At 41.0% G+C, this 11,175-nt stretch overlaps 1 protein-coding gene across 1 annotated transcript in view; it reads left to right on the plus strand.

The window, feature by feature from the left end:
- The window catches only part of FBLN5 (fibulin 5), a 42,118-nt gene extending 34,121 nt beyond the window's left edge, over window positions 1-7,997 (plus strand). Inside the window, exons 7-11 of the mRNA XM_085061532.1 lie at window positions 146-265; window positions 3,011-3,133; window positions 3,676-3,802; window positions 5,245-5,440; window positions 7,120-7,997. Coding sequence (XP_084917658.1) covers window positions 146-265; window positions 3,011-3,133; window positions 3,676-3,802; window positions 5,245-5,440; window positions 7,120-7,281 — 728 coding nt within the window. The 3' untranslated portion in view covers window positions 7,282-7,997. The remainder of the gene's footprint in view (window positions 1-145; window positions 266-3,010; window positions 3,134-3,675; window positions 3,803-5,244; window positions 5,441-7,119) is intronic.
- Window positions 7,998-11,175: the final 3,178 nt, after the last annotated feature.

Here is an 11,175-nt window from a genome sequence, read left to right on the forward strand (position 1 = left end):
CACTGACTTGGTTATAATTTTTCAGAACAAATCATTCTGACTATATGGCAAATCTCTTTGAAATGCTCTGCAGTAAAAAAAAAAAAAAAAAGAAAATGGAGTATGGGGAGAAGTCACTGATGCATTTGGTATTGGTTTCCCATAGATGTGAATGAATGTACAAGTGAAAACCCTTGCACTCAGACCTGTGTCAACACCTACGGCTCTTTTCTCTGCCGCTGTGAACCTGGCTATGAACTGGAAGCTGATGGAGTTAACTGCAGTGGTAACTGTCTTTATTTATTGGTTTGGTTTCTTCAATTCTATTAAGTTTACTTTTTCAAAGGTATTGTTTTGTACATACTTTTTAAAAAGTTATTTGCCATGGTCCATGGTAGCAGCAGGATAGCTGCAACTCATATGATCTTCTTTCCAGCTAAAGCACACAGCAAATACCCAGAAAAGCTCAGGGGAGGAGGGCTGCAAATGGTTTTAAAGAAATAAGCTAAATGTTCAAAAGCTCCAAGGTAACAGCAAAACATAAGAAAGCACTTTGTAATGCTGAACAGGAAGCTTTATTAGAGCAAGTAGAGATAGTCCTAGAACATTCTTCCATGATTAAAGAAATACTTTACGTAAAGCACTTTTCCATTTGTCTGTTGAATGCATGTATTCCTCTTGCTCTTCAGACTGCTCACTTCTGCCTGAAACCTTCTCCACTTTCCCCTGTATGGCTCTGGCTTCACTTTAGAAACAATTTCTTAGTACAGTTAGTGCTGATCTGTTCAGTACATAGCAGAATAAATTGTGCTTATGTCACTGTACTTTTTCCTCTCTGGCTTTTGTTTTTATTTTATTATTTTACTTTAATTGAAGGCAAAACTTATTTCTTTGCTTATTGTTCCCTCAGCCTGATAAAATTAGAGAATTCAGCCAATATTTCTTGGAAGGAAAAATGCACTGGAAAATACTTGAGTTTTAATTTACAGTAAACAGATGTAACATGCTGTTTCTGAGACAGAAGGCATATGAGATTCAGCATACATGATTAGTGTTTCCCAAGATATTTTTCCTGCAAACGTCCTTATCATAAGGGAAAGAACAAATATTAAAAATCCAGAGTCCTAAGCATTTAACATTTAGACTGCAACACCTAACTTAGTCTTCTGCTTTCTAATGGAATTTCTTCTCCTAAGTTAGACTGCTGAATGCTTTTTATGTGCTCACCTCCTAAACAACTTGGGGGTCTGAACCATGTAAGTTCATTGCAATTCCCCATAAGGCAGTGCTTGAGCCTCATCCATGTCTGAGAGCTCAGCCAGCAAAAGGGACTTCCCACCACCCAGATACAGAGCAGAAAATCTTTTCCTGACAATCTTGTGCAAGAAAATGTTTGACAAAGCAGGTCAAGTTTCTCTGGATGAGCTTCTTCCACTTCACAGTCAATCACTAGACATCTGAGGCTCACAGAGGGTTAGGAAGACACACTGATGAGACATCCAGGACTCAGATTTACTTCAACAGGAGCAGGATTAGTCCATGGCCTAGCAGCCAACTTACCTTGAAGCTGGGAGACATTCTTGCCCCAGTTCAAGGAGAGAGGTAGAGATTTCAACCTGGCTTTCCCAATATCATCATTATTTTCTAATCACACAGCTCTTCCAAGTTAATTAGATGTGCTCTGAAATTCCAACCATCTTGTCTGCGCATAGTCAGCAGAACCTCACCAGTGTGTAGGAACACTGTGGGCTCAGCAGCAGAAATGTAGGACCCTCGGGGCTCTAAGTCCCTCAGCACCTGAGAGCAGCAAGGCAAATGGTTATACAAATCCAGGATGCTGGAGGTCTGGGCTAGGATGCCAGGGGGTGGTTGATATCTCAGTCACTTTATGGAGTCAGCCTTCAGTCCATGTATTTTCAGGAAGGTGTTTATTTCAGTGAACTCACTGGGGAAACTCACACAATAACAGGACTATGTAGGTGTAGAGTTCCTTTCATCTCCCTTTTGATAATCTGATTTCAGCCCTAAAGCCACTTGGCTATATTTGGACTTAAAATACTTTCCAATCCATCTGCACAAAACACCAGAAGTGGATAAATGGACTGCGCCCAATATAGAAGAAAGGGAAATTCAGTCTGAAGAGTAAAAGTGATTTGCCTGGGAGAGTCAACATGTCAGAGCTGGGAATAAGAACTTGGGAGTTCCTGGCTGGGGCTCTGGCCTTTGTTTCTTTCTTCCCCTGAACAGGGAAATAAGGAAATGATTAGTGGCAGCCTCCCTCAGCCTCAGCCTCAGCCTTTGCATGTGTTTTCCCCTCAGTCAGCCATGCCTCCATGTGCAGCCCTGAAGTTCGTCTTTCTCACTTGAGCACAGTTCTGCAGAGCACAATGACTGGTCAATTCATGAGTGCAAGGGGAAAGAGCACAGTTTCTGCTTTCAATCACATATTTGACAAACTGCCTAGCTTCCTGGGTATCTGGGAGAGGGCTGGGCCTTCCAGTATGTCTGACCCAGGCTGGGATGAGCTCTTGTAGCCTTGCTGGAATGACTTGGAAGTAACTAGCTAGAGGCTAAGAAACATAAAACAGACAGGGCTGGCTGCAGGAGTTCTGCTGGAACCCATGTGGCCCTGGGAAAGTGAAGCTTGCTCTCCAAAGAGAAAAGAAAAAAAAAAAAGAGAAAAGAAAACTACTGCCAAGTCCTTCCTTTCAAATTACAGTTACAGCTTTGTTGTTGGAGCACCTCTATCTCTGACGTAAAACAGAAATGAAAACATGGCCAACTGGTGACAGGTATTAGAAAAGCAAAATAAATAAATAAAAGCCATACATTGTGTTCAGCAGCAGCTTTGGTTTCCTTAGGAAAAAAGTAAGAACTTTTTGTATAGCATTTTGTCAGGTCACTGCAGAGCTCCAGGGAGCTGGAGAGTGCCAGCCCAGCAGGGGTGATGGGCAGATAGTCTGGATGCCACCTGCCTGCAGGACTTCTCTTTGGACAGTCAAAGACACTAAATTTTGTTTTTCCGCTGCAGACATGGACGAATGCAGCTTCTCAGAGTTCCTCTGCCAGCACGAGTGTGTGAATGGGCCTGGATCTTACTACTGTACCTGTCCTTCGGGCTATAACTTGCTTGACGATAGCAGAAGCTGCCAAGGTAAGAACATTCCTGCCCTGATTAAAACCTGAAGGGAACAGAAAATAGATCCTGTGCCTAGAAAGAGGTTTTCAAGAATTGAGATGCTTGGTCTTGGCATTGCACAGTGAAATACTCCTAGGAACCAATTATGCAATTCTGGTAAGAATGTCATCACGTGAATATTCCTGCTGAGGTGAATTGGTGTGTTGTTTTAAGTAAGACTTTATTGGCTAGGAAACAACTACACAGGAAAGACCTCAAATGCTCTCTCCTCTGCTGCACGTCTCCATTTTTCCCATTCTCTAAGGTTGGAGAGCTTGAGCAACCAATTCCTTTCCATTTTTTTGCAGCATTTGGCATGTGGGACCTCTCTAATAAGCAGAAATGAATGAAGTAAAAACTGATCTTAAAAGAGGGGACAGTTTTAAAAAGGCCACCTCTCATGGTGCAAGAGTTTGATGAATTTTGGGGTAATTCCTTAAGATGGAAACCAGTTTGTAGGAGTGGTGTCTTGTACATAATTCCTTGCTTTAGCCATTCTCTCATTCCTTGTGTTTTAGATATCAATGAATGTGAAATAAGAAACTTCACCTGCACTTCACAGCAAACATGTTTCAATATCCCAGGAGAATATAAATGTTTAGACCCAGTACGATGTGAGGAGCCTTATCTCCAGATTAATGAGAAGTGAGTAACATACCCACAGGCACAAAAGCAAACTCTCTCTGTGAGAATTGTATCTAAAGTAAACCAAAAAAGCTGCAATTTTACAACACAGGCATGAAGTCTGTCTAAAGAACTATGTATACATGCTGTTGCTGCATTTACCACTGATAAGCTTTATAAAAATAATAAATTGCAATTCCTTACCAGGTTAGCAGGTGTGATATGATATGATATGATATATGATATCATATCATATCATATCATATTCAGACATATGTGAAGTTAGACAGGAAAAAACAGATATCAGTTAGTTGCGAAAACAGCAAGGCTTGTGATGTACAAAGAGACATTTACTTACATTACTAACTGACTTTATATATGCACAAATGCAGCCTATTTATTAGTAGGAGCACTTCCTGCAAATGGTAACTAGCTTATGCCTGGGAAGTACTTCAAAACATAAGGTGATAGTTACAGCAGGATACAAACAGTTTCTTATTGCTTAAAGGTTAAAAGTTCTGAAGAGTTCACAGACATCTGTCTTGCCCAAAAACTGGGTATGTCTGGATGGGGCTGTCAGCACTACTACTGTCTCAACTGGGAATCATTTGAGCCACCATAAAATAAATCCTATATTTCTAAAAATTGCCCATTTCTTTCACATTTTTGTATCTATTTGCTGGGGCCCAAAATATTCCAGTTCCAGACAGATCTCTATATATTGCAGTCCATATTACTTCATCCACAGTGTTTGCACTAAATCCAATTACCTTGAATTGCTTGGTAGCCTAATGTATTTTATAGAAAGGCAAGAGATTAATAATTAGCTTCTTTTCTTTATAATTTATTCATGTATTTACGTTGCTTTCTGAACCAGGGCTGCTAAGAGTGGACTCATAGTGTTTTTCTAGTTCTGGGTTTACCTACCTTCAGAGGTGGTAGAGTCTTAAACTGGAATTTGAAACAACTGAAGCCTGTGTATCTAAATTTCCCAGAGCCCAACTACAGAGTCCTCCCAGAGCAGCTTGAACCAGAACTCTTGATCTCTGAGCTTTGTCTTTGGTGGCTTTGGCTCATGTCTAGATGGGATTGCACTATCAGTGAAATGATTGAACTATTAATATTATTCTGGGGACAGTCCAGTTTAAATTATTATCAGAACAAACACATACCAAGTATTTTACACCTGCAGAGATGCTTCAAAGAAAGTTCACATTTTTGACTGATCTAAGGAGAGTGCCAAGGTATTTTGGCCTAGAAAACAAGAAAAAGGAAGCAGGATATAGGCCAGAATAGCAATGCAGAGAATACCAAAATTAAAACTCATTACAAGTTTCATTGATTCTTTTAGCTGGTCAACAACATTCTCTGTTTATGTATGTATGCACCTGTATTAGCATACAAAGCATCAAAGATTACAGCAATTTGTGACCCCTGATGACAATTCTATCTCTGACAATCAGCCGCTGCATGTGTCCCGCTGAGAACCCTGGGTGCAGAGATCAGCCCTTCACCATCCTGTACAGAGTGATGGACATGGTGTCTGGGAGGTCTGTGCCTTCAGACATTTTTCAGATGCAAGCAACAACTCGCTATCCTGGAGCCTATTACATCTTCCAGATCAAATCAGGGAACGAAGGCAGGGAATTCTACATGAGGGTAAGTCCTGCACTCATTGAGGGAAAACACACAGTATCTTCTCTTTAGCTGAATGTCCTGATAGCAGAACTGAGATTTTAATGACTATCACTTAAACCTTCAGTATGAGGCATTTTTTTACAGATGTGCAGAGCAGTGTGCTGATCTGCAAGGACTGCTGAATCTCTCAGGAGAGTAACCTACCCAAAGAAAACATGCTTCTCCTATGAGACAGTAGGCTTAGGAAAGCCCAGAGCTGTATCCATGTCTAAGAATAGCTCAGGTCTCCCAAACTCAAGAGAAACTATTGTGCCAAACTGTTTTTTATTTGATGGAGAATCAGCAATTGTCACCAAAAGATTCAATGTTTCTTGTCTGTTTCATTAAACTCTTCACTGGGAATTACAAAACATGAAAACCAAAAAAGTAAGCTAAAAACCCACCCCTTTATGCCAACAATTGACTTTCTGGATTCCTTGTTTTCATTTGTAATGAATTTTTTTCACTGAGGACACATATTTGATGCAGACACTGTTAGAGAAAATGTAATTACCTGGGGTTTTTTAATCCAACTTTTCCTCAGAAGATCTCTCTGTTCCCTGGTCAACTTTGCCACACCACTGACATGCAGAGATTATGGGGGCATCTGCACAGGATGGAGCACATCCACAAGGGACAATGACACTCAGCAGGCTGATTTTCAGCCCTAGGCAAAACCTGGCTCTGACATTGGCTTTAAGTCCTGTTCAGTGGCCACTGAAGGTTCCCTTATGGACACAGGTAGTGGGATAGATTGCAGGACATATTTCTCACAAGAACCTCAGAGTCCCACTGTAAGAAAAAGAAAATATTTCAAAATCCTGAATTGACAAGGTGGTCCTGTTATGATCATTTACATCTCACAAGAGCTTTCCTGTTGCAAAGTCATTATTGATCCCACTGACCTCTTCCCCTCATCTGGGCTGATCCAGCAGATCAAAGGTAACAAACACCCAGTTTTGAGGTAAAAGAGGATGCACTTTTTCCATGTAACCTCCCGACAGAAAACAAACTGCAGTTGGTCTTAACATCAGCAGCTCTGATTTTTAAATGCACATAATTCACTGTTCTGGTCAGATATTGGAAAGGTCTGCTTTCATTTGGTAAAGGAGTGGTTTTCTGAAGTGCCATCACATACTCAAAACTCTCTTTGGACTGCGAGGTTTGTGCCATTAACACACACAATGTACCACGAATCCAGACCCCATTCATGTGGCAATGTCTGTTCTCCAGGTTCTGTTAATATAACCCCTTCTGGGTGTTCACTGCTTCACAGTAACACTGCCCTTTACATCAAACTATATAGTACCTCACAAAAACAAACAAGCAAGCAAAAACAAAAAAGGTGTCACTACTTGTTTATACCCTAAATCAATGTTTTCATCTTTTTTCTTTTTTGGGCAACAGCAAGTGTCTGTATTCAACAGCTACTTTCATGTGCAGGGCTCCCAAAGGCTTCACAAACTGTAGAAGGCAATAGTTCATACAAAACACTGAAAAGAAGCCAAACGCTGAATTGAAACTCTGTCCCACCAATTGCAGTGTTTTCAAACAATGCAACAGAAAACACCTATTTTGGCTGCTTGAAGGCTGTAATGAGACAGTAGTTTTGAAGAGCTAGCTTTGGCAATCTCACTTGCTTTCTCTTGTCTTGTGCACAGCAAACAGGACCGATCAGTGCCACTCTGGTGATGACCCGCCCCGTGAAGGGACCCCGCACGATCGAGCTGGACTTGGAAATGATCACTGTCAACACTGTCATCAACTTCAGAGGAAGCTCTGTCATCCGGCTGAGGATATTCGTATCACAGTACTCCTTCTAAACCTCGACTTTGTGCCCTGGAAACATTAAGCCAAAAGAGACAGTTCCTCCTCTGCAGAACTCTCTCCTCAAAAGCCAGTACATATAGCAGCTCCAAACCAAATCACTACTTCCACAGAGCCGGTGACCTATGCCTGCCTGAGCAGGGAGGCCTCTTCATGCACAGACCCTACCAGGATGCAGACATCTGAAGATGTGTTGTCAGCAGATCTCGTATGATTCTCTATGTGGTCATGTATTCTAAGGACTCTTCTTTTCACTGTAAACACTTCTAGGGCATAAGTCTATGTGAAAGACTGTGAACCTTTGTAGCTCCAAGGCTGCTTAGCAGAAAGCACCAAAGAAACTGAGGAAAAAGCTGGCTTTTGCAATCTTGCCCTTTTTTTAAGTTTTCCTTCGTTATAAATGAAAAGCAGACAAACAAGCAGAAAGAGAAACAAAGAACCCACCTATCAAAACAAGGGACCTCAGAAGTCCTATTATGCGTTCCCAATTATCTCTGGAATTATCAGTCAGGCACTTTGTTTCAATTCACCCTGCATTTGTCTTAGTTTCACCTGTTCTTTCTTTCATTCTATTTTATAGTTAAAATTCATTGTAAATTCATTCCAAAAAACATGTTGTACTATGTAATCTTTTGCTTTCTGACAAAGCGTCACATGTTTGGGTTCCTTTCTGTATTAAATCTTTCTATATAACAGAGTTCATAGAAATCTATCACTGGATGGTGTGTTTTACAACATTTAGGATTTTATGCTTATTTACGCTCATGATCTTTGACACAGGCCTCCACTGCCAGAATAGTGTCCAGAATAAGTAGAGACGTTAGAGCAGATAAGAATCAGAATTTTATTTTCTCCCATTTTCCTGAGTGTCATAATTGCAAACAGTTTGTAATGGATACAAGGCAGTAATTCTGACTCTGTAGTTATGGCTGCAATTAACCTCCTGTTCAAAGACCACTCACGTCAGACCTGTCCAAATTCCTTCAGAAAATATGAATTATTCTTTTCCCTTGCAGTCTCTCTCCTACACTCCTACCATGGGGGGAAATGGTTGAAAAGGACTAGGGCCAGTCTTATTCATGCTTCTACCACAAAGCAGACCGGACTACACCAGTACCCCATTCTCAAACAATGGGATCCCACAGTTTCCACAGGCATTGTCTTCTCAGGTATAACTGCTGTAACCTTCTAAAGTCTAGTCTGAATCTCCATTGTTGTAATCTGTTGCTTTTTAGCCTACTTCCAGTAGAAATAGGGAACAGTTTATCTTCCCCTTTGCAGCAGTCTAACGTGTTTGAAGACTGTTGTCATGTCTCCCCTCAGACTGTTCTCCTCTAGTCTAAACAAACCCAATTCTTTTGGTCTTTCCTCATACATCACATTTTCTGGACCTTTGATCATTCTTGCTGCTCTCATCTGGATTCTCTCCAGTTGGTTCACATCTTTCTTGAAACACAGTGCCCAAAACTGTGGAAAGTATTCCAGCTGAGGCCTCTCAGTGCTAAGCTAATTTTATATATATGTTTAATAGTTTGAAAAAAAAAGTTAAAATTGTATAGTTGGAAGGTATAATGTGTATTGAAGCCACTGGCACTTTGGTCTTTTATTTTAATAGGGATGAGGGTTTATATGCCTTGTTCTTAAATTTGTCTGAAACAAGCTCTTTTGCTTCGTTTTTTCCTTACTGGCTTATTTGTCCTCTAGCATTGCTACAATGGGAAGAATAACCTTTGCTTTGTCTTTTGAGAACTGGAAGTGCTCAGAGCTACTTGGGAGAAGGAGCTTACAAAGATTATAAAGTGAGCACCTAGGAGCAGAGTAGCAGTATTATGTGAGGTCTTTGTTAAAGTGGAGTATTAAATGGGAGAATACAGACTGGGAAAGTTATTACAACACAGACTGCATGACACAATCAGAAAATTTATTCTTGTTCCTAGTAAGTTTTGTGAATTAGCAGAGATTCTGCTTTTTTTTCCTTGTACTCAGCTTAAAGGAAGCTCTGATGCTCTCAGCAATGAAACACTGAGTTTAGCAGCTTCCGTTTCTTAATAGTTTAAAGGTTTTCTCTCTACTGCTACAACATCCTGGGATGCTGTGGCTCAGAGCTCTGTCCTTTGTTGTAAAAACAAAAAGGCTGGAGACTGACTCCAGGGTTTAGTGGGCCAAGCTGAAGGCAGAAAGCCAATGAGTTTTATGAGCAGCCGAATTGGAGGAGATAAATGCAGAGGAAATGGGCAGAGAAATATCAGAAACAAGAATTTGTTCCCTGAGTGTATCATGGCTCATCAAATACCACAGTCTTGGAGGGAAAAACAGAGATGATCAGGAAGGAAGAAGGATAGTTTAAACCCATGAGACTAAAAGTGCTCCTGTTCCAGACGATGGAAATAAAACATGGGAAACGTGCAGGCTCTGGTGGACCAGAGTGCAGCCGAGGGATAGGCAGGGTCTTGCACTGAAGATGTCCAACTCTTAAAATCCTGACAGCTTTCCCAGTGCTTAAAATCCCCTTTCCCCCCCTTTTCGTGCCCCTGTGTTTTGGCTGCTTCATGCCCAGTTGAGGAGTCCTCTCTTCCTGCCACCACATCACCTCCTGGAGAGGAAGCACACCCTGTCAGACATCAGACAGTCAGTCTGTCACTTCTGGGCTGTTCTCCCATGGCCCCCACATACCAACCTGATTTAACCCTAATTTAGAAACATCAAAACCCAGAGAAATTCCATAACAAAACACTTTGTTAAAAGAGTAAAGCTTGAATGCTTGGTTTTAGCAGGGTCCAGCAAATACTCATAAAACAATATTACACTTTCTATATAAACATTCTGCGCCTTAAAAAAAAAAAGTGAAAAGTCTGGAAACAAAGGAATTCAGCCACTTCTCAACCGCCATAACATCTTTCATCACTCACTATCACTCCAGCCAACTTAAACTTTGCCAAAATATATGCCAATCTCAAAATAATAAATTACTAGCAGTTTATAACATCTAAACTCTCTGTTTCCTAGTCAGGGGTCTGTTTTCAATAGACTATTGCAGAGTCAAATATTACAGCAATTCTCACCAAATAAAAAAAGAGGACTACACACGTCAGGTTTTTACAGCATGAAAGTTAAAAATGCAAACTTGCAACTGCTGCATATATTCACATCTTTCTTTGAGGCCAGGACTCCTCAAAAGCTGGCAGAATTCCAGGTCTGCTCAGAAAACGCTTCTTTATTCTAACCAACTGCAGAGGATTTTCTGACATGAAGAGTTTTACCATACGGTTAATGCTCAGTATTCTGACAGCACCAGAGGAGGGCACAGACCCTGGTCTGGGTGTGTGTGGCTTCCCTCTGGCTCTGCTTGCTCAGGCTGCCAGAGCTGCTCCCTTGCCAAGCAGGGAAGGGACAGCTCTTTGCCTCTCCTGCCTGTCAGCTGTCCTGTCTGTTTGAACACAGGTCCTCAGGAGAAAGACTGCACTCCACTATGTGTTTGTACAGCACCTATTGCCAGTGCAATAATTGGAATAAGGGTAAAAGAAAGCAGATACAGCAGTAATCTTTGCTACAGATCATAATGATTGGGAAGGAGAAACTATTCTGATAAATTACCCAAGTGATTCATGCTAGTTGGGTTAGGTGCCAGAGGGAATAGAATGGGTCCTATCATATGGCTTATTTGACCTGGAGATATTTTTAGGGAATTGACATTTTTGACACAGAAAACGAAATGTTATTTCACCCAAGAGTTTCCTGGATCCCACAGAATTACTTTTCAACTGGTGATTCTCTGACTACAATAATTTTGTTGAAAATAACTAAACTTCTTTTGAGTACCTGGTCACCTACTATCACTCAGTGCAGTGTCCAGGGTCATTCATACAGAGTTCTCTCCTCTTCACTTGGAA

Source organism: Lichenostomus cassidix, chromosome 5, assembly GCF_008360975.1.
Source record: "Lichenostomus cassidix isolate B80296 chromosome 5, HeHo_3.0, whole genome shotgun sequence".
Lineage (NCBI taxonomy): Eukaryota > Metazoa > Chordata > Aves > Passeriformes > Meliphagidae > Lichenostomus > Lichenostomus cassidix.